Source organism: Wasmannia auropunctata, unplaced genomic scaffold (genome assembly GCF_000956235.1).
Source record: "Wasmannia auropunctata unplaced genomic scaffold, wasmannia.A_1.0 LD336078.1, whole genome shotgun sequence".
In the NCBI taxonomy this organism is placed as follows: Eukaryota; Metazoa; Arthropoda; class Insecta; order Hymenoptera; family Formicidae; genus Wasmannia; species Wasmannia auropunctata.
Window position 1 is genome coordinate 1859881 of NW_012026812.1, and position 22067 is coordinate 1881947.

Genomic DNA, 22067 nt, shown 5'->3' on the forward strand with positions numbered 1-22067 from the left:
ATTGTTATTTTTTAAATCTGTGAACGCGTAATAATAACAATAATCCGTGTCCAAAAAATTCATATATAAAATGCATGTACAACGTGCGCATGCATTTCAAACAAGCGAAACTTAAAAGACGTTGATAGAATAATATAACGAAAGTATATAAAGGAGCGTCCTAATAGTAATATAATAATTATTGAAATATGAAATCTGACATAAGTCGTTGCGAATACCTTTGGTTTTTTAATATATAAGACAGTTACATAAATATCTTTGATTCACGATGAATATTGTTATTATTTATTATACAAAAGTCATCAGGTGATTTGAAAATAATCGATTTTCGATTGTTAAAATCGGTATATCATTGTAGTACAAACGTCAAATACGATAAAGAAAAACGTATATTAATGTTACTATTACGTATTACTACATTGCAGTAATCAAATCTATAAATATTTTTAGATTTAAAGAAATAGAATAAATAAATATTTTATAAAGTGTTAATTACGATGATATATAAATATATAAATATATATATATAGATATTACAGGAATGTATACAATAATATATGCAAGTTCTGCTGCGTTATGATTTAACTAAATCATAAAACTGCTGCTGTGTTTAGTTTGTATACTATTAATTATATTGGAAGATATATATGTACAAAAAAAAGTTATTGTGCTCCTATAACTGAGGCTCGTTGTGTACGTATATCATTGTTGTGTGCTCGATGTGCCTAAAGTTTTAAAATGTTATATATGCATCACAAGTCCACAAAACGTATATATATATAAATATATATATACATACGTGTGTGTGCGTGTGTGTGTGCGTGTGTGTGTGTGTGTGTGTATATATATACTGGAATTTACATGGAATATTTTATGAATCTATACATCACTTGTACATTGCGTAAGAAAAGTTCCTTGAACTATGTACAGATACCGATATTGTACATTTAATCCGTACGTTGATACGATGAAGAATGGTATTCCGCTTGAGGGAAATTGACAAATTTGAAGAGCTCTTTTGGATACCTCATTCATTAAGTTACTCTCGTAATGTTTGCATGCCCCGGCGTTTACGGAGCCAGAAAAGAACTGTAAAAAAAAAAATGCATTGTACACGGGCATTAACTGATCGTCTACGGAATTGCGCATAATTATATTTACATGGAGACTGCGTTTTCACGCGAGAATGAAATCCTGTATGAACTTAAACAAACACAAATGGGGGGGAAAATGTTGATCGCTCGCCCGCAAGGATCGACTAAATTTGCCGCGCGTTGAGAACTACCGAATTTTAATGTTTTCTTTTTTTTTTCTTTAAATCGTAATGGTGAATAGCAGTAGATCGGATTTCTTGACTTCCACTAATGTAAAAAATCTGTATAAGCTCATGCAGGGGTGTGTTACCGATAAATCTTCGTTTAGCTCATTTGTGTGATATATCTTAATGTATATTGACAGTACAGAGACCGCGCGAATTATTTGTACTGGACATATTGTTTACCGAAACATATGTATATCCGTTTATTATACATATATTTATTGCCTTGCATTATTTATAAATGTGTGCATACAGCGCTCGAATGAATTAGATTTCTCAAACACATATTCTTTAAATTTTTGAATTTATATGTATAAACATATACATATGTATCATTTTAACAAATTGTACACGCAAAAGGAAGAGTTGTACGTCCAAAATTGAAATATGTAAATATCGAATAGCTTCTCCTCGTCTCGAATTTTAAATGTAAACGTATTGCGTGTCACATACAGTTTCTTAATTTATTTTGGTAATTTTTAGGAGTAAAAACTGCTCCTAACATTCGAAATTCGATCGAGGTTTTACGTGTGTTCTTTACAAACATGTGTGTGTGCGCGCATTAAAACACTAATTCTTAAATCTCTGTCATGCAAAATGAAGTCCTCTTTATAGTCTAGAGAAATCTTATTGAATAAAATAGTAAGCTGTGCGTGGTATATACATTTCTCGTTTGCGACATGAACTTTTAACGTTTATCCGATATCAAAGGCTAATTCATGCATTGGAAAAGGATTTATATCATGTGACAGATCACGCTGCATATCATTGTAACTCGAGGTTTCTGGGATAACAATTAAGCGACACGTACATACCATTCGTAATGCGCATTTGATTGATCGTTCGATTTTCGATGTGTAATTCTGTGCTGACTAATTTGGAAATTTTGTGCGTGCAATAATCGCTTTGCGCATCGTGTGAAAAATTCCATCTTTTTACTACGTGTAATTGGAAGATTACCGCATAAGACTCGATAAGACTTTATACATCACCATTCCTGCCTGAGGATGTCAACGGAATTGCAATTGCGAGAATTAACGAATGCGCGAATCATTCCACGAATTTATTAGTAGCGAAAATCTTATAAGTAATAAGGATATAGGACGAGTTTTACGTTATGTTAATTTTCTGTTATCATATTTACACGTACTTAGGCTATGAGAGTGTATAAAGAGTTCAAGTTATTATAGTCAAGAAGGAAAATAAAGAGTGAAGTGTATGAAGAAATTGACGTTAGTTTTGTACTGTGTGAAAAATACATCAATCCATTTCAGTGTGTGAGTCTAAAATCTGAAAAGAGAAAAAAAAAGGGAGAAATTATGCCAATAATGTATATCGCATAATATTTCATTCGCATTTTTATGTTTATTTTAATTTTCTAGACGATTTAGATAAAAGCTGTCAAAATTGAGCTATCCCTTTATACTCTCGAAAAATTCGTCAGTTAAAAGAATTTTCCGATAATCTTTATATAATCCTATTCAAATCTCGCGCATGACGTCCAACGTCATGAATTCAGCAGTCCCGGAAATTCGAATTCACGAGTCATCATATTCAAATTATAATCCCCTAGAATGCGGGGGCTAAATTTTTCTCTTATTGAAAAAAAATTTGATCACGTTACTTGAAATTTCCCAAGATTTTTGCATTAGAGACGAAATAAAAATAATATTCGGGCGTTGAACGGAGAGAGAGAGAGCGAAGACGTCTGAGTGCAGAAAGCGCAAGGCGTGCAAGCACGTGCATAAACACCCCGCGAACGTCTCGGCGTACGATTGAAGATCGTACGGCGAAGATCCCTCTCGAATTCTCGATTCCCGGGAAGTAGACAAACTGTATCATTGCGTGGTGCATCCCGCGCAGCTAAGAGCAGATTTACAATTGTAAAATTTTTAACGATTTGTTTTTGCCCCCCTCAGTTCCTCGCTAAATGTAGGAACCAATCATATTAAGGAATCACAGTCGCGAGGTTACTTTTTATACTGCACGCAGTGTCATCACACATCAGTTCTTGAGTTCTCCCCCGCCGTACCGTTTCGTACCCACTTGTGGCACTTCAGGCATTTGTCCTTGTTGATTTTTCTTCGAACAGCTCGGCTTGCTTGGGCAGCAACGTGAAATCTGAAACCGAAAGGGGGGCCTACGTGTCGACTATCGTCAGCGGCAGGAAGACTGTCTCTTGCAGACGGACTAATCCAGAGTAATCGTAGAAGGACGATCGGCGAAACAACGTGAGAAAGAATTTTGATTGCGTTGCTGCGACACTGGCGAGTTAAAATTCCGTTTCGAAGAAAAAAAGAGGAGAGAAAGAAAAAGTAGATACAGTGTATACATAAAGCAGTATCTCGACGAGATTTCTTTTATTTTTCCTAGGTTGTGAGAGTGAGTATACGATTGTAATCGCAATAAAGCACGCACATCTTCGAGAATTTCATAACAAATTGGCGAACTAAACATAAATTCTTATTAGACGACCATCGTACGAGCAATACGTTCGATGATTTTGCCGACAAAATTTGGAAGATAAAATTGGGCGTTACTTGAATAATCTAATTATATATAGTCTTTATGTAATTTATTTTTTTTAAGTAACTTATTCTTTATGTATATTTTACTTGTCTTATTTCTCATTGACATTGTGATGGCGAGTTTATTTGACAATAGAAAGTGTGACCTTGTTATTAGAAATAAGGATACTTTTTTCTTGTTCTTGTTTGTGGTTTGTTTGCTGTGAGCTTTGTTGGAGAAAAGACCTTCTGATCTATAAATATTAAAGTACTTCAAGTATTCCATATAAAACTCGCCACTGGAATTATATAGATAATTTTATGAGCAATGTACTGACCCAAGATTGAAAGATTTTAAAGATTCCTGCCCCTTTTTTACCTTCAAATTGTTGATGGCACAGCATTACAAAGCAATGTTTTTTTTGTCTCATATCTCTTCTAGAATCTCTTGCATTTAACAATGAGATCTGTATCGATAAGAAGAGTGGGTTTTTAATAACTGATATTACAATTTTGCAGAACTGGATTCTAGAAATGGCAGAGGCAGACCTCCTAGTTTCCTGCCCTTACAATCCTGCGCATCGCATTAAGAAATCTAAGCTTATGAATCACATAGTGAAGTGCAAGAAATACAGTAAAACTGAAAATTTGGAGGAATGCCCATTGGACAGGAGCCATGTTGTAAATCGCGAGTGTCTCAGAGTAGGCACATTCAAATTTTTTTGTAATACAGTTCAAATCATATCGAAAGGCCGCTTACTTTAAAAGATCTTTCTCTTCTGCCTATTGTTATTAACATCTCAGTTTTTTGTCAATTATTATTCAATATCGTAGGAGCACATTGCACATTGTACCGGTAAGGTGAAATTGGTGGATACGAATACTGAAATTTTTAAACCAAAGGCAAACGAGCCTTCTATGATCGTAAACTCGTACTCAACTGAAAATTGGGACGAGGTACGGAACACGGTGAAAATTATTCGCTAATCTAAACCAATACTGATTCACATTACACAACTCTTACTTGTTTTCGAACAGGAGCCTGAAGCTACGCCTTACAATCCAATGGAAGTTTCGGCGAACAAGCCGGTGATTCGATGCGTGTCTGGATTGTCAAAGTCGGAGAGGAAAAAGTTTAGGGAGAACGAACGAATGCGCATAGCGAATCTCAAAGGATATCATAGCATCAGCGCGGCCTCGTCCTCCATGACGAAAGACACGGTAAAATATATTTCACGAAAAGACGTTTTGAATGTGTGAATGTTAAATGAGTCACATGATCGTATAATTTATTGTATTAATATATTTCTTCTGTTACAATTTCAGGCTCAGGAGGCACCGTTACGTCCTCCTCGTGACGCTACCTTGTCCGGAAGATTCTGCCAAGGCGGTTTTGTTGAGAATACGCAAACACATGATCGTGATAACGGTCATGATGATGATGATTGTTATGATGAAGCAACTGCGCGAGCTAAATATGCTAAACTTCGTAACGATGTGTTCCACAGACTGTTGTACAATGAATTGGCTCCTGAAGATGACAATATTAAGCAAGTGGAACCTCTACATGAACACGAGACGGTATTAATACATGTATTATGCTTTTGTGTACGAAGCATTTAATTGATCGTTCGATTGAACTTGATTGTAAAAAAAAAAGTAAGATAAGTATATTCTCTTTCAATCTTTTAATCATTTGACAAATCGTACTTTCAGGCATCACTCTTCGACGATTGTTTCCAACATAACGGAGGGAATGCGAGTTCCTCGACGGCTGATCTGATTGATTTTCAAGAGGCAAACGTTAAGAAGACTGAGATGGGTGCGATTCCGAAGCCGTTCAATGTCGATAATACAAAAGAGGAAAAAGACGAATGTGTCGCGAACACTTCGAGCGTGTTTGGCGAACGACATACCGATAGACTTCTGGAAATATTGAAGAATAAATCGGGTGTCAAGAAAGTGCAGGATATGGAGAACACTATAAAGATTCAGCAAAACTATAAAAATTCTGGTGAGAAGGAATCGGATGACATCTTTGACCAAATCGATGAACGATTAGTTCATTTGAAAAACGTCGCCAAGGAGAGCGCGCGACTAGTTGAACAATTGGAAGAGCTAAAACTTCAAGGACAGATGGGTTTGATGAAGTAATTCTCTCCCTCCCGAATTGTCAATCGCTGTTTAAAGCCGCGTGACCACGATGCTGGAAATCGCTCTGAATCGGTTAGAAAAAATAGAGCTAGCAACTCGTATTCGAACAATTAGGTCAATTCTTTCTCCGAGGCCCGGCTTTTCGTATTCTGGTTAAAATCGCTTCGAGATCTCTCTAGTTAACTTGTGGTTACCAATTAAAAAAAAAAGAAGACCACAAGTTAATCAGAATATTAAAAAAAAATCGAACCCAAAATCTCGGATCGATTTTTAGCATCGCGGACACAAAGCTTTATACAAACCTCATTACGATACTAAATGCGCTGCAGTATAAAGCGTATAATTAACAGACAACTCTATGAACGATACTTATGATGTTTATTGATAAATAAGATTTCCTCATTCATACATGTACTTACATATGTACAAGAAAAGATCTCTTGTGTTTGAAAAAGATAAGCTTACGTATTATAGGAAACCAACGTAGATATAAGTATCCGAAGTCTATACATAGGATATCAGTTTTTCTTGTATACCTCAGTAAGTTTAAGTAAGATTTAAGTTGAAGAAAGAATAGGTCGCGAGTTTAATTTCAGCCATGACGTTACATATATATCTGCATAAGTGATCTTGAATTCTTGTCGATCTTAACAAGTGTATTATTTTTTTTACTATATTCAGCTCAATAAAGAGGTGTGTTTTAATGTGAACGAGTATTATGTATACGGGAAATATTTAAATCTTTTTTTTTTTTTTATTGTGAGACCCTCGTCCACTCTCGTAATTTAAAATAGAACTTGAGAAAAACAATGAAGGAAAAGAAAGTAAAATCATCACGTTTAAACGAAAAAAAAATAAAAAATAGTGACGTTATATTTATTTCGCAAAAATATATTTATTCAAGTATTATCGACTCGGCAATATCGATTCTGCGCGACTTTCGAGTAGTCGAGAGCTCCGTACAGCTTAACCTCATAACCTGCCAATCATTCTTCGCAAGTCGAAGTGTCAGATTGTCGTACATATTGGTGAGCGGCATTTTCCCGATACGGTGATAAATACTTTAATAACGTGAAACTCCTTGCAAAATGGTAAGTTGATGAGTCTCATTGCGGCTCTAGGTAATATTACCGCTTATTCAGCTTTGAGATCACATTCTTTCGAGTACTTTCGATACTTTCGTCACTTATAGGTTATGTGGGAAATGCATTGTCATCAAGACTAACATTTATCATAATTTTAAAATATTAACAGATCGTAATTGTAAATGTTGCTGTTACGGTGCACATTTCATGCATAGGATATTCAAATCAGAATTAAAATCAAGTTAATATAGTTGGTTTAAAGTTCTGACACTTTTAGCAGAACATGAAGAAATGTACACATCAGATGTTTTAAATTTCATTTAGGGGCGTGTTCAGATTCCCATCCGAATCACCCCTCAGGTATCGCATTATCTTTAACATTCAACGAATAGCAAGGATAATACGATATCCTGGATGGCACGATACTTTGAACGCGCGCCCTAGACGAGTCTTTCGATCGATAGTGATTTTGTTTTCATTCATACTTGCACGCGCTTATATTCGTAAGAATGGAGAAATGACAGGTTGCTCAATTAATTCGATATCTTTCGACTACATCGTGGTATATTTTTTTTTTACAGGCACGTAGATATGATACGCGTACCACAATCTTCTCGCCGGAGGGGAGGCTCTACCAGGTCGAGTACGCCATGGAGGCTATAAGCCACGCCGGCACTTGCCTGGGTATACTAGCGAACAACGGTATTCTGTTGGCGGCGGAGAAGCGTAACACCAACAAGCTGCTGGACGAGGTGTTCTTCTCCGAGAAGATCTACAAGCTGAACGACGACATAGTCTGCTCGGTGGCCGGCATAACCTCGGACGCGAATGTCCTGACGAACGAGCTGCGCCTCATCGCGCAGAGATACTACCTGCAGTACGGCGAGGCCATACCCTGCGAGCAGCTCGTCTCGTGGCTGTGCGACGTCAAGCAGGCGTACACTCAATACGGCGGCAAGAGACCCTTCGGCGTGTCCATCCTGTACATGGGATGGGACAAGTACTACGGCTATCAGTTGTATCAGTCGGATCCCAGCGGCAACTACGGCGGCTGGAAGGCGACGTGTATCGGGAACAATTCCGCGGCGGCGGTGTCGTCCTTGAAGCAGGAGTATAAAGAGGGCGAGACCACCCTGAAGGACGCAATGGCACTCGCTATCAAAGTGCTCTCTAAAACGCTAGACATGAACAAACTCTCGGCTGAGAAAGGTAAATTTTCATTTGCTAAATCCAAATCTAAAGTGATTGAGTGTCACGTTTATAAGTTTTCCACGTTTATAAGATTTTCAGTAAGAGAAGACAATTTCTCTGCAGTTGTTGTAAACATAGTTTTTAGTACCATTCTGTGATGGCAATTTGTAACAAAGTTATACTGACGTTCTATTTGCTTTACCTGCAGTGGAAATGGCGATACTGACGCGCGAAAACGGCAAGACGAAAACGAAAATACTGCCGGCGAAAGAAGTGGATGCCTTGATCGCGGAACACGACCGATTGGAAGCACTGGCGGAGCAAGCGAAGAAAGAAAAGCAGAAGTCGTAGAGATTTATATTAGATAATAAGAATATAATTGTGGCCGTGGTGGCGAAGTTTACTGTATCAGGAAGAAATTGATTTACACGCAACTCTCTCAAGTGTTTATAATTATATACTATAAATTATTTCCTTGCCGCGGGAGTGAATCCTTACAATGGTAGCATTATCATCTTCACTACAAGACAATGATTATAACAGAATTAAAAGTTTTTCCATAAACATGTGCTACATGTTATGTTTCTTCCCCTTGCAATTTCCCTTGTTCTCGATAGCGTACTCGAAGTGATTTTGAAAAACTATAACTGTCCAAGGCTCAATTTGAATTATTTATAATTTATGTCAAAATTTAGGATAGAATTCGATTCAATTTTATATACTGCACATAGTACGAAAAACGCACTTGAAGATATACAAAAGGTATATTAAAATACAAGTTTATGAAATTATGAATAGAATCCTATCCTGAAATATGAATAAATTATAATAGATTGTTTAAAATGGATTTAATCTTGATAATATTCTAATATCTGATATCTATACAGCACTAACTGATTTTTTGATTAAAATATAATAAATCAAAATACATCCATTCAGTGTACATAAGAACAATATCTCTCTTTGAATTATTAAATTTTACCTTTTTCTAATATCCATTTTGGTTTCAAATTTTTCAACAGAACATGTTATAATTCCCAAAGATTACTAAACAATACTTTCACACTCAATTCAAAGAAAGGAATACACGTATTTAAAGTTTGCCTTCGAATTCTCGAGAAGCATCGAAACGTCACATGAGCCACGTATTAAAAAAAAAATTACATCGAAAAGTGCATCGAAAAAATTAGATTCTTTGTAAAGAACGTATGGGGAGGCTTTGGGGATCGTTGGAAAATTGAAAAAAAAATGCAAAAAGATGTGTGTCGGATCATATCAACCAGGCTGCCAATGCGGTCCCACTCCCGGGCGCGATCCCACTACTGCCCGCCACGGAGACTTTTGGCTGCTGGGTTTCCCCTCTGGCCCGGTTCGCCTCTCCTTAGCTAACCTGGTCACCCCGGACTCCTCCGGGGTACCCATATTGATGGCCAGCTTAGTGCGGACGCCCAGTCAACGTGAGTCCCGCACCAGCAGGTACCCCCGACCTCAGACCCTCCAACACAACTAGCCTCCGAGTAGCCGGATTACAGGAGCCGCCACACTCCCAGCTGAAGGCAGTAGGTGCGATCTGTCGTTATAACCCACCAGAAATCGATCAGGGTCGACCTAAATTCTCACAGTCAGTCACGCCGAATAACGTTTTTGACAATCGCGAGAAGCGTCAAGTATATTTCTCGCATACAAGTTAGATATCGATTTTGCATCGGAATTGAATCTTATAGACGATATATAAAATTAACGCGATTGTTGAAAGATGTAGACGACGACAGCGCCATCGATGCGCTTTGCCTGAAGTCGATTGTTGGGTGACTGAATTCTAGCGGCCGAAAATACCGTGTGTCGGTAATAGCTTGCGGTCGCTAACCCAGAGGATTCAGAGGATAACAGAGTTCCGACATTACCGGACGTCTCTCGCGGCTCGCCCCGATGGTCTATCTCGCCTTCGGCGACGCGCTGGGGGAGATACGTTGTGCGAGGTTATATCGGGGCGGAGGTGTAAACCGACGCGAATCATGTTGATTTATTTGTGACAGGTGACGGCGAAGGGACTGGACGGAGACGTAACATGACAGCGGCACGTAAACGGTACTGTTGACGATAGTAATAGACCCTCGCCCGCGGACAAACGGGATTCTCTCGCAATGGCCGATAACAATTTGCCGAAAGTTTTCGCAGCTGAGGACTTTAACCCGGAGAAATGTGAGTTACTGGGCACACGCGATACATATGTCGAGGAGCCGAATGAAACGTGAAGCCGAACGATTTAAAAGGAAATCGTCACACGGCGGATCGTACTTTGTTTTCAGTCATGTGACGACCCGTCGATGGGATTGTTCGGGTTCTATGCCGTACCGTCTCTTTAATCCGACACATAAATAGTTAATTTACTAATTAATTACGTAATGAAATTGGAGGCAAATATAAAAATGCGCAAAGGACAGTAGGGATATTCAGTTGTAGTTATTTGATTCTTTTTTTTTTTACAGTCGTGAAGGAGCTGAGCGCGCAATGCGTCGGCGCGGACGAATTGAGGCAGCAGCGTGCGAAGATCCAGGAGCTGGCGAACAACACGTCCGCACAGTTGAAGCGGAACGTCTACCAGAACTACATGCAGTTCATCGAGACCGCCAAGGAGATCTCGCATCTGGAGAGCGAGATGTATCAGCTGTCCCAGCTGCTGAGCGAACAGCGCGCCCTGCTCAGCACCCTGGGCTCCACCAGAACGACGGGCGTTGTTTTCGAGGATCTGCCCGAGTCGCAGCAGGAGAACTCGGCCGATCCTATATCGAAGGAGGAGGAGCAGAAGCAGAAGCTCATTCAGCTGATTGAAAATGTGGAGGGTGCTCTGGTTGGTATTTGACAAGCGGCATGCATTGCTGCGCTCAATCACAGGGTTGCCACAGACGTGGAAAACCGGGAAAACCTAGAAAAGTCAGGGAAAGAATTATTGAGTTTTGTTTCGATAAAATGAATGATCCCTTTAAGAAAATTGTGAGCAAAGTTCAAAACTCTTTTATATATTGATATAAAAGAGTTTTGAACTTTGCTCACAATTTTCTTAAAGGGATCATTCGTTTTATCGACAAAAACTCAATAATTTTTGTACAGTGTTTTTTACGTATTGCTTTTTTTTATTTGAAATTTTTTTTTTAGAATTAAACAATAGATAACAGAATGAGATGATTTTGTATAAAAATTGAAAAAATTTCCGAAAATTATGATTTTGTTCGAGACTTCTCTCTGTTATCGCACTCGGAAATATTCTGAATATTTAGCGATATTAAAGAAATGTCTACTGAAATCTTTTTGCTTTTACCACTGAGTTTTTGTCTGGTTCCCAGGCAACGGAAAATTCAGTTATACCAAAGGAATTTCATTCTGTAGTTTAATGCATAACAGCAATGTCAAAGCGATGTTAATAATTTGTTGGCCTGAATTTCCATTTGGGATTGTATTATGTTGTTAAATTTTTAAATTTATGTTGCTTCTAATAATATAAATTACCTTTTTTGTAATATGTATCTTCTAAACATTAAGATTTAGAATTATACATATATTTGATGCTGATCATGGAAAATTTTCTGTTGTCTGAAAATCATGGAAAGTCAAGAGATTTCAAAATTCACTTTTTGTGGCAACCCTATATGAAATATTAATTTTGTATCGATAACAGATTTGTATATTATTTCTTTCTGTTTGCAGAGCCTAGCCGAGACTCCAGGACGCGTGTGTTTACACGAAGGTTCCCTGCTCGAGTTAGACCCGCTCGAGGGCACGCCGTTAAAGAGAATTCACGCATACTTGTTCAACGACGTCCTGATGGTCGCGTCATGGCTGGCGAACGGTGGCAGGCGCGGCCCGCCTAGGTACAAGATGCAGGCGGTCTATAATCTAGAGAGCCTGGCGATCGTCAACGTGAGGGATCACGGCACTGTGAAGCTGGCGTTCAAACTGTTGGCGTTCTCCGACACGAGGGTGTTCCAGTGCCCCACGGCGACGAGTAAAGTTAGTGGCGTTTGAGAAGCAACGATCGCAAATCGCGTAGGTGAAAGGGGATTTCGTTATCTGAAATCTTGTCTTGCAGAAAGAGTGGCTGGATAAGTGCGAGCAAGCGAAAAGGGCGAAGCTGGCGGAGGAGAATTCAGTCGACACGCCGGATAACGATAAGCATCCGAAGGAGGACAAAGCCGTGCCGTCTCGTTCGATGTCCTTGGAATCGAATACATTAGGTAAAATTTACAAAAGATAAAAATAGTCCTTCGTTTCTTAATATTCGTACATATTTTGTCTTCATTCATTTTAATTCTTTTTCTTGAATTTTTATCTATCGAGTTACTGATTATCGCATTTTTTTTTTTTTTTTCAAATTGTTCCTAGGGATGGACGACGACGATGACTCGGAATACTACGAGCCGCCGCCGGAGTGGGTGCTGGAAGTGGCCGAGGATCTGGACTCGTGCATAGCGCAACGTCACTTCGAGGAGGCTTACGGCTTGCTGGAGAAGGCGAAGGTTTACCTGAAGGACGCCCAATCGACGCCGCTGCTGACGGACATCCAGACGAAGGTGAACGAGAGAGGTTGCTCGCTGGTGAACGTGCTGACCAAGGAGCTGGAGTTGAGCGCGGACGCGAAGTCGCTGCAGGGTGGCGGTCTGCGAAGCGCTCGACGCGCGGTCAAGCTTCTGATACAGCTGAACAGGAGCGCGCAAGCGTGCCACTTGTACCTGCGATTGTGCAGCGCGGTGCTGAAGGCGCGGCTGAAGAGGATCAAGCGGGAGGGCACGACCGTGGCTTACGTGAAGCAGCTCAGCGCGATCGCCTTCAGCAATATAGTGGAGATAGCGAGAGAATTCCTGAAAACCTTCCCCAAATCTACAAACTGCACTTCCGGTAATTTAGCGTCGACGAGATCCGCAATCGACGTTTCGCGATCGAATAACTGGATTAATTTGAGTCACTTGTCGTTTAAGGCTTGGTTGTATGGTGCAGTCAGGAGGTGAAGTATTTAACGTCGCATATAGCTCAGCAGCTGTTTGTGCCGCAGGTCACGCTAAGCACACTGGTAGAATGCATTGTCGCCGTTCGAAGTCACTGTGATCAGGTGTGTACACTTTTCAATTAAGTGTTTTAGTATACTATGTGTATTTTATAAATATTTAGTATATTCAAAGATAATAATATATATTTGGTACATGAACTTTCTTTTGCTAACCATGCAAATTTCAACATAAATTTACAGAGCAATTCTCGAATTTTAGTTGACCCAGCTCGGCATGGACTTTCGTTATCAGTTAGACGGGCAACTCAGATCACCGTTAGCCAAAGCTATCCAGGACGCGGGTGAAAACTGTCTCGACACGGCGAAGCGTTACGTGGCGGAGGACACCTGGCGGCCGACCAATCTGGAAACTAGTCAGAATCTCCAGAAGCTGTTGACCGAGCTCGACGACCTCGGTATCGGCGTGCCGTCGTTCCAAACGAACGACTGTTGGATACCGTTGACGTACAACACGTTAACCTTCTCCAAGATCTACGTCAGTCTGTTAGAGGACTGCCTTAGCGTAGCCACACCCGAGCTTATATCCACGATAGACGGCGTGCTTGTGTCCGTGATGCGAGTCCAAGTACAGCATCTGATCGTCTCGCTCACGGATCCGAAGCTGAAGCAAGAGGTGAGCGTCCGAGTAGCAAGTTGCCAGTACATCAAGCTGTATCGTGAATTAATTCTAATCTTACAAGATTTTTTTCATTTTTTTTTCTCTAGCGGAAATTAGTACAAAATAATGCAGCCTATGTTAGAGACGTGATTATCGTCCGGGGCCTGGAACTGTACAAATCCACGACGAACCAGAAGTTCACGAAGCTGCTCGCTCTGAAGGAACAGATCGTATTCGAGTCCCCGTCGCCTACGAAGCCGAGACCGGCGCCGAGAACTTCAGTTCCTAAATACTCCACCACGGAATATCTCTAAACTGGAATGGAGAGACGTTCGAGTCGCTTTTTTGTTAATTTGTAGACGAAGATCAAAAATTATCGCAGGAACGAATGCCTATGCGCGAATGTTTATGCGTGCATACGCGAGAGACGATGTATTATATTGTACATAGGAGACCCATAATTTCTCTTCGGTAATAAACACACGTATCATAGTGAGACGATGTAGAAGTGGTTCGTTGCACTTCTAACGCAGGTAGACATTAAATCGTAATGCCATCGTAGAAACTTGTAGTACCTCGTAGACTACTTAACGGACACGGGAGATTCGACAAGAAAAGAAATCAGATCGCGCGGTTTCCCTAACGGGTGCAAAATGCAGTAATTTGTAATAACGTTGTAACATATCTACCAGTATGTTGAATTATTTACATTTAATTGGATATATATGTATAATTTATGTATGCCTATGATTATTTATATAATAGCACTATTTTGTACTGTTATCGCTGCAATTACTAATCTCATTATTCAGTCTCCTCTTCTTGGCGCGTATGTCAGCCAAAGTTTGTTCTATACTTCTTTGATCCTTCTTGTTTTCACTGGGAACTGCAAGAATTTAAAGTGACATTTCTATTATACATGTATATGTACAGGAGCCATCAAAATCTTTGAAAATAAGTTTCAGTAATCTTTACTGCAAACAATATTGAATATTGCTCGTTTATTATATGATCTCAAAATACAATTATACAATTAATTTATAATTCATCTTGATACATTAAATGAATATTAGTTATTTACTTTATAGTCATACGATAACGAATAACTCGTGTTTGTGACGAAAGTTAAGCAACTTGTACGTCTCTGTATTTTGTATCTAATACTCACCACATCCGTAGCTGCTGTTGGCTTCCGTTTTCCTGGCGGCTTCCAACGCGGCCTCCTTGCCGATCAAGTGCTGATACTTGTCCTTGTAAAAGCTGTTGGGCACAAAATTCTCCTTCCGTTTCCTGGACTTGGCGTACTCCACTTCCTCCTTGGCCTTCTGCTCTCTCTCCTCCTTCAGTCTTTTCGCGACTTCCTCGTTCCACTCCTCGCCCCGGCGCAGCGTGTTCAACTGATCCTCCGAGGGCGCGTGCTCCTTCTTGAAGATCATGATGTACCGATCGACGCCTTCCTCGCCGAAGGAGAAGGCCATGATGCTCGCCACTTCCGCCACATCGTGACTGAAGGCCCCCCCCCAGGATGGAAATCATGTATAATAATACAAGGATGTGTCAGGAGGGAAAAAAAAAACATTTTCAAAATACCGACTTACATGATGCTCCTGTGTATCTGGTCCATGGCAGGAAATTTGTACTCCTTCGCGTTGTCATCCTGTAGAAACTTGTTGAACTTCTCTTCGACCTACGTACAAAGGTATTGAGCGCGTTAGACAAACTGATTGATCGAAAGATAGAAAAGATGCAACTGTAAATAAGCTGCCTCACCTTCTGCCGGAAGATCTTCAACTTTTCCGCCTCAGCTCTTTGACGCTTCTGAAATTCCTCCTGCTGTTCTGCATAATCGAAATGAGTTAGTCAACGTAATTGTCAAATTGTCATTCGTTCGTCTTTTATTTTTTTTCTTTTTTCTTTTCCAAAGCGAACATTTTTAGGTTGGGAGTCAACTAACTTTTCATGAGGGCCTTCTGCTTCTCGTTCACCGCTGGCGGCTTGTCCATGGATTTTAGAATGGAGCCCAGTAAATCCATGATTCTCGTGTCGAAGGCAATTCGTTCGGTTCAACGCCAAGCGGGGAGAATTGAGGGGAAATCGCGGAAAATCGTTCCGTTCACGGGAACTCGTCAGAACGCTCAGCTGAACACACATATATATATATATACACACTAGACTACTAGAAGCTGACAGTCTGTTCCTTGTAACTTGTGTACCAAGTTGTCAGGGTCGTTAGGGAGCATCCACATCACATTAGGAGCGGAAAAATAAAAAACGCCTACTTTTGTCATGGTGATCGTTTTTCTGCGCTATTTTACAACTTTGATCGCAAAATTTACTTTGACACTGAAAATGCGATCAAATGTCAATTGCATGAAAAGACAGAACTCTACTGTTTACGAAGTTGCCGCCGTCCTCACGGTTGCGCATTTGATTGGCTCCGCGCTGGTAGCCTAAAAGCCAGGCAGACTTGTCCAGCGTTCTCGACTGTGATTGGCTCGCGCCACGTGAACGCCGCTCTCGCGATATATCTCGATTCCGGTACTTCCGGTCGAAGTGCGGCGGTAGCCAGCCACCAGCGCAGCACCATCAGCAGCGGAGCAGCACTGAGCAGCAGCAGCAACGAGAAGCAGACCACGGGGGACGCACGCACGTACGCACGCGGAGTAGCGATCGTACGCGCGTGTACGCGGTGTGTGTGTGTGTGTACGCGAAGAGTGTGCGCTGGAAAAATAACTATTTTTTTAAGACCCGTCCCGAGCCCGGTAACCCCTGGTGGATCATCGGATCTGATCGAAACGCGCGGTGGTTTTCGTTGCGGTGTGTGCGACTCCTCGTGTCCCGAACTCCCTCACGATCTCTCTCTCTCTCTCTCTTTCTCTCTCATCTCTCTCTCTCTCTCTCTTTCTCCCACCTCCCCATCGCGCGAAGAGAATCGTATTATCCGTTTAGCCTAGCGGGCCGGCTGAGTGTGTGCGCCGAAACAACTGATTAATATGGCGAACAGCATAGCACCGGACTCGTGGGAACAGCAGGCGGACACGAACGGCGACATCGTCGGCCCGCCTACGTCGCAGGACAAGTCCATCGAGAGCAAGTTCTCCACCCTGAATGTCAACGCTGCGGAATTCGTGCCTTCCTTCTGCATCAACTCGTCGCCGCAGAGCAACGTCGCCGCGACCACGACGGCCGACAGCAGCAGCAGCAGCAGCAGCAGCCCCTGCAATGTCGCCGCCACCACCTCCACCACCACCGCATCCGCCGCCGTTTCCGCCGTCTCCGCCGCTGCCTCCGCCTCCTCCGCCGCCGCCACCGTCATGAGCACCGTAACCACAACCACCACCACCACCACCACCACCACCACCACCTCCGTGCCCGTCGAGATACATCATGGTTAGTCGCCCCCAGCTGATTGCCGAGAATTTCGTGCAAAAAAAGGCCCGCGCGCTCTCGTGGCACCGCACCGTCGTGTTGTGACACACGCACGCGGTCGCGACTAACCCCCTTCGTTTTCATTACGCACCCCCACCCCGGGATCCTCCGTCCCCGTGGGACGATTTGTACGCGTGGCGGACTCACGCGTGGCCTCACGTCCACGTTTTCCGCGTGCGTCAATCCGCGTGGAGGGTGACCCACGCGGTATCCGGACGTTGCGCTCGCAGATACCATATGTTGTCACTTATGCGGGAGAGGACCACGTTCGTTTCTGACCTTACGTCAGACTGCGACCGTTCTTTTTGCATTAACGTTATTCGTGTACAATTCGGTCGATTGTTGAAATTGGATACCGGGATCTTGTGATAGAAACTGTAACTGCGAAAAGAGCGAGACGCAGCGGAAGAGATTGTCGTTGCGTACCTCGTTGTTGGGTGTTTAATTACGATTTATTTCTGCTCAATGTTCCCGCTTTGTGTCTGTGCGTTATGCGGCATTCAGTTGAAGGTTCAAAGCCTTTTGTCCGTGCTTTGATCTTAGGTTTACATCTATTTTCAATAATTAGATTACCTTGCTGAAGTTTGAACAAATATTTTAGGGATGTGCCGTGCACAGTATTGATGATAAGTGCACGTCGAACTGATATCTTTCTTTTTAACCTTTGTAGCTTTGCAACGAAGAAAGAATTGCAACTCAGCATGAACTTTTATCACATTTGTAATATCTTTCTTATAATTACTTTAAAAGATTCATAAATTTATTTAGTTTTATTTAAATTTTATGCGGGAAATTATCACAAATGTTTGACACGAAGGGGAAAAGGCAAAATTAACAAAGTAATCGGCAAATTAATTATTTTTTTTAGAATGTATAAATTACAGATTAAATTAATTAAGATTTAATGTCAACGACTTGCTGAGATAAAACATGTTTCATGTAAAGCAATTGACATGCACATATCTAATCAAGAAATTCCTTTTTAATCTGTTATAAAAAAATGTGTATCTGTGTTATTTTGTATGTATTCTGAAGATTCTTAAGAAGTGTGTGTGTGTTTTTTTAATAGGAAATTCTACTCCCGTTGTTCTGTCAGATCCAATTGGCAGTCGAGTTGAGGAACCTCCTGCTGGAGGAGGGGCTCCACCGCCGAACGTCAATGACCAACTAAATACCAGCCCGGAACATCAACCTGCAGACTCCTGGGAAGAAGCTGCAGTTGATGGAGATCCTCTACTTACTCCGGAAAACGAGGAAGTAGGTATAGATTTGACTGGAAACTTGAACAGATATTTCTTCGGCAGCGATATATATTCAGGAACGACGGCGTTCTAAATAAGTTACATTGACTTTCGATAGATTTTGTTTAGCATTCACTCTATCGTTATCTTTGATATTAATTCCAGGCTGATAATGACGAGGACGAAGAACTGGTTGTTAAAGTACCCAAAAAGAAACCTGTCAAAGTAGCGGAAGACACTAAAAGCAAAAAGGAACACGTTAACGTTGTTTTCATAGGACACGTGGGTAAGCAATCAATTTGTAAAGATTATAAAATGGAATATAATGATCATAGAAGAGATTTATTTGGATACATTTTTAATAAAGATATAATAATCATAGAAGAGAATTATTTCGATACATTTTTAATGAGTCTGTCGATTGTAAGATATTAAAATGATTATATACCTGGTGTTTTGCAGACGCTGGGAAATCAACTATTGGTGGCCAGATCATGGCGCTTACGGGGATGGTTGACAAACGTACCTTAGAGAAATACGAGCGGGAGGCGAAAGAAAGAAGTCGGGAAACATGGTACTTAAGTTGGGCGCTGGACACGAATCAAGAAGAAAGGGAAAAGGGGAAGACTGTGGAAGTAGGGAGAGCCTACTTTGAGACAGAAAGAAAGCACTTTACAATATTAGACGCACCCGGCCATAAAAGCTTCGTACCGAATATGATTGGCGGCGCGGCACAAGCCGATTTGGCGGTCCTCGTTATCTCTGCGAGGAAAGGCGAATTCGAGACGGGCTTCGACAGAGGGGGTCAAACGAGGGAGCACGCTATGCTTGCTAAAACCGCCGGTGTCAAGCATTTGGTTGTATTAGTGAATAAAATGGACGATCCTACTGTCGAGTGGGACGAGGGCCGATACAATGAATGCAGGTATACATCGAATGTGCACGCCAGATTTAGAAATGGATATATATATTTTTTTTTATATGTAGAAAGAAAGAGAGATTATCTGTGTCAGAAAATACATTTAAAAAGATTTCACCAAAAAAATTAATTGGGAATAACTTGAGAATAATTTGAGGGAAATTATTAAAGTAATTACGATCGATTTCTTTACTCTCTTAAATAAAATATTTTTTACACGTATATTCTGATTACTGAATGATAATGCGCGTGCGTTTCTCACGTTTCACACGTATAACGTTAACGTATCTCTTTCAGGGATAAGATACTGCCATATCTTCGTAAATTAGGATTCAATCCTGCGAAAGATCTTACGTTCATGCCAGTTTCTGGTCAGCTCGGTATCGGCTTGAAAGACCCGATACCCGAACATCTCTGTAATTGGTACAGCGGCCCACCATTCATACCTTTCATTGATTCGCTACCCTCGCTTAATCGTAAGAGCAATGGACCTTTTATCATGCCGATTGTCGACAAATACAAGGACATGGGGACAGTGGTTATGGGCAAGGTTGAAGCGGGTGAAGCCAAAAAGGGACAGTCGTTGCTCGTAATGCCAAATAGGGTACGTATATATATTTTTGATTTCTAAAATTTACGTTATTCTGAATATCTAAATTATATCTTACGTTGGCGCAAAATGTTTGTTAGTTTCTGTTAAATTCTCTTGTTTTCCTCCTAAAATGTTCAAAGCAGAGAACCCTTCGTTCTGACTTTACACCAGACTGCGACGGTTTTTTTTGCATTAACATTATTTTGCTGAGTGTACAATTTGGTCGTTACACGATTGTTGAAATTGGATACCGAGACCCTGTGATAGAAACTGTAATGCAATGATTTTTTTAAGAAAGCGATTGAAAAACTTTTTCTGAGTAGAAAGACTGATCGAAGCCAATAATTGCTGTTAAACAATAAAAAAATGTTTTAAAACCGCAATTTCATTTTCAACTTTCATATAACAGATACAACGAATTTCTTGTACCAACCTAATGCAGAAAAGAAAATTAATATTTTTCTTCTATCATGTAATTTTTGTTAATATTCGTGCTTTATATTTTGTAGCATAAGTAAGAGATGGCATGTACGCCTATGAGAATGTCTTTATTTTAAATGACGCAGACGGCGGTAACGGTGGACCAGCTGTGGTCGGATGACGAGGAGGTGACGTCTGTCGGACCCGGCGAGAATGTCAAGATCAAGCTGAAAGGCATCGAAGAGGAGGACGTCAGTCCCGGATTTGTCCTGTGCGACAGCAACAATCCTATCAAGACCGGGAAGGTCTTCGACGCGCAGGTGGTGATTCTGGAGCACAAGAGCATCATTTGCGCGGGATACAGTGCGGTCATGCACATTCATTGCGCCGCGGAGGAGGTCACGGTGAAGGCGCTGATCTGTCTGGTGGACAAGAAAACCGGCGATAAAAGCAAGACGAGGCCGAGGTTCGTTAAGCAGGACCAGGTGGCTATAATGAGAATCGAGTGCGCGGGAGTTATATGCCTCGAAAGATTCAAGTTATTCCAACAAATGGGCCGCTTCACTCTTAGGGATGAAAGTGAGTACGACGATCACTTCTCTCTTTTTTTTTTCCCCCTTTCTCCGTCGCCACCGTTTTCCTCTTGTTTGCTCTGTGGCTGCGATAATGTTCCCGATAAATTGTATACACTTGTGTAATTTCAGATAAAACTATCGCAATTGGCAAGGTGCTGAAAGTCGTCGAGTAAAGGAAGAAAAAAAAACTTGCTTAAGTGTTACGACAGATTAAATAATAAAGAAAAAAAAAGATCATTATTTCAATGTGACAAATATGTGACGATGCAAGGCGAGCACACGAGATATTAAGCAAACCAAACGGGCATGATGAAATTCTGGTGAATTAGTAATAATGTAACATATAACACAGACACACACAACTCACACCTATGTACCGCAGAGCTATACAAACAATACGTGCGTACACGTGCTACGACGCAACGGGTAACGGGGTGGGGGGTGGGGGGAAAAAAACCGGGGAGAAGGGGAAAAAAATATTTATAGCCTGATACAAGAGCAAATAGATTCGATTATATAGGTAAGGAGACATACACAATCGAAAAAGAACCGATGAGAAAAAATAAACTCAAGAGCGTGTGTTCCTTTTATTAGATAAGCTGAATGACGGCACTTGCATTGGAAATAATTATAAAAAAAAAACGGATGATCAAATAATTAACCGTGTCTCCTTGATAATAAAACAAGAAAAAACACGATATTTTTATTCTTCTGAGGTGCGACACGCGGAAGCGGGAGTAAGAAGTGATTGATATCGATTGCGGAAATTAACATTTAAGGAAATATATGATTAATATTATAATTATTATTGAATAATTATTATTAAAGTGGTGGTAAGAGTTGGAAAAAAAAAAGAAAATTTATTGAATAAATCAACAAAATAGTGTTACACAACAATTTATAATTATAAAATTAATATTACAATTATTATTATACTGTTTCTTATTATATTGTCATTAAAAACAAATTTGCAAAA

At 40.7% G+C, this 22067-nt stretch overlaps 4 protein-coding genes across 6 annotated transcripts; 3 read left to right on the forward strand and 1 right to left on the reverse strand.

Moving 5' to 3' along the window:
- The first annotated feature begins 3097 nt into the window (after positions 1 to 3097).
- On the forward strand, positions 3098 to 8821 carry LOC105449101. Its single transcript, XM_011688099.1, has 8 exons — positions 3098 to 3700; positions 4345 to 4527; positions 4660 to 4782; positions 4864 to 5046; positions 5152 to 5406; positions 5542 to 5976; positions 7646 to 8273; positions 8464 to 8821. Exons 2-8 carry the CDS (start codon positions 4360 to 4362, stop codon positions 8604 to 8606), a joined length of 1935 nt encoding a protein of 644 aa, XP_011686401.1. The 5' UTR covers positions 3098 to 3700; positions 4345 to 4359; the 3' UTR covers positions 8607 to 8821.
- Positions 8822 to 10208: 1387 nt separating this feature from the next.
- LOC105448799 (exocyst complex component 8) lies at positions 10209 to 14707 on the forward strand. The gene is made up of 8 exons (XM_011687569.1): positions 10209 to 10457; positions 10745 to 11106; positions 11961 to 12263; positions 12343 to 12487; positions 12636 to 13148; positions 13229 to 13359; positions 13517 to 13930; positions 14023 to 14707. The coding sequence occupies exons 1-8, from the start codon at positions 10400 to 10402 to the stop codon at positions 14227 to 14229; spliced, it is 2133 nt and encodes a 710-aa protein (XP_011685871.1). The 5' UTR covers positions 10209 to 10399; the 3' UTR covers positions 14230 to 14707.
- Positions 14578 to 16320, reverse strand: LOC105448798 (sperm-associated antigen 7 homolog). The gene is made up of 5 exons (XM_011687568.1): positions 15870 to 16320; positions 15686 to 15753; positions 15514 to 15602; positions 15084 to 15421; positions 14578 to 14801 (listed from the first exon to the last, which is right to left on the reverse strand). The coding sequence occupies exons 1-5, from the start codon at positions 15946 to 15948 to the stop codon at positions 14683 to 14685; spliced, it is 693 nt and encodes a 230-aa protein (XP_011685870.1). The 5' UTR covers positions 15949 to 16320; the 3' UTR covers positions 14578 to 14682.
- Positions 16321 to 16505: 185 nt separating this feature from the next.
- On the forward strand, positions 16506 to 21306 carry LOC105448800 (eukaryotic peptide chain release factor GTP-binding subunit ERF3A). 3 transcript variants are annotated; one of them, XM_011687570.1, is made up of 7 exons: positions 16506 to 17305; positions 18414 to 18601; positions 18751 to 18871; positions 19048 to 19510; positions 19802 to 20108; positions 20663 to 21095; positions 21221 to 21306. In XM_011687570.1, the coding sequence occupies exons 1-7, from the start codon at positions 16909 to 16911 to the stop codon at positions 21262 to 21264; spliced, it is 1953 nt and encodes a 650-aa protein (XP_011685872.1). In that variant the 5' UTR covers positions 16506 to 16908; the 3' UTR covers positions 21265 to 21306. The 3 variants fall into 3 exon arrangements, with proteins under 3 accessions (XP_011685872.1, XP_011685873.1, XP_011685874.1); XM_011687571.1 differs by lacking the exon at positions 16506 to 17305 and adding an exon at positions 17369 to 17887; XM_011687572.1 differs by lacking the exon at positions 16506 to 17305 and adding an exon at positions 17370 to 17854.
- The last annotated feature ends 761 nt before the right edge of the window (positions 21307 to 22067 follow it).

Excerpts from the sequence above, each read along its gene's own strand:
- LOC105448800 (XM_011687570.1), top strand. The coding sequence starts at position 16,909 with ATGGCGAACAGCATAGCACCGGACTCGTGGGAACAGCAGGCGGACACG. Across the intron at positions 18,602-18,750 it reads TTACTCCGGAAAACGAGGAA|GCTGATAATGACGAGGACGA; the intron begins GTAGGTATAGAT and ends TATTAATTCCAG. Across the intron at positions 18,872-19,047 it reads TGTTTTCATAGGACACGTGG|ACGCTGGGAAATCAACTATT; the intron begins GTAAGCAATCAA and ends GGTGTTTTGCAG.
- LOC105448798 (XM_011687568.1), bottom strand. The coding sequence starts at position 15,948 with ATGGATTTACTGGGCTCCATTCTAAAATCCATGGACAAGCCGCCAGCG. Across the intron at positions 15,422-15,513 it reads CAGATACACAGGAGCATCAT|TCACGATGTGGCGGAAGTGG; the intron begins GTAAGTCGGTAT and ends GGGGGCCTTCAG. Across the intron at positions 14,802-15,083 it reads CAACAGCAGCTACGGATGTG|TTCCCAGTGAAAACAAGAAG; the intron begins GTGAGTATTAGA and ends AAATTCTTGCAG.
- LOC105449101 (XM_011688099.1), top strand. The coding sequence starts at position 4,360 with ATGGCAGAGGCAGACCTCCTAGTTTCCTGCCCTTACAATCCTGCGCAT. Across the intron at positions 5,047-5,151 it reads CCTCCATGACGAAAGACACG|GCTCAGGAGGCACCGTTACG; the intron begins GTAAAATATATT and ends TTACAATTTCAG. Across the intron at positions 8,274-8,463 it reads CAAACTCTCGGCTGAGAAAG|TGGAAATGGCGATACTGACG; the intron begins GTAAATTTTCAT and ends CTTTACCTGCAG.
- LOC105448799 (XM_011687569.1), top strand. The coding sequence starts at position 10,400 with ATGGCCGATAACAATTTGCCGAAAGTTTTCGCAGCTGAGGACTTTAAC. Across the intron at positions 12,264-12,342 it reads GCCCCACGGCGACGAGTAAA|AAAGAGTGGCTGGATAAGTG; the intron begins GTTAGTGGCGTT and ends CTTGTCTTGCAG. Across the intron at positions 12,488-12,635 it reads CTTGGAATCGAATACATTAG|GGATGGACGACGACGATGAC; the intron begins GTAAAATTTACA and ends AATTGTTCCTAG.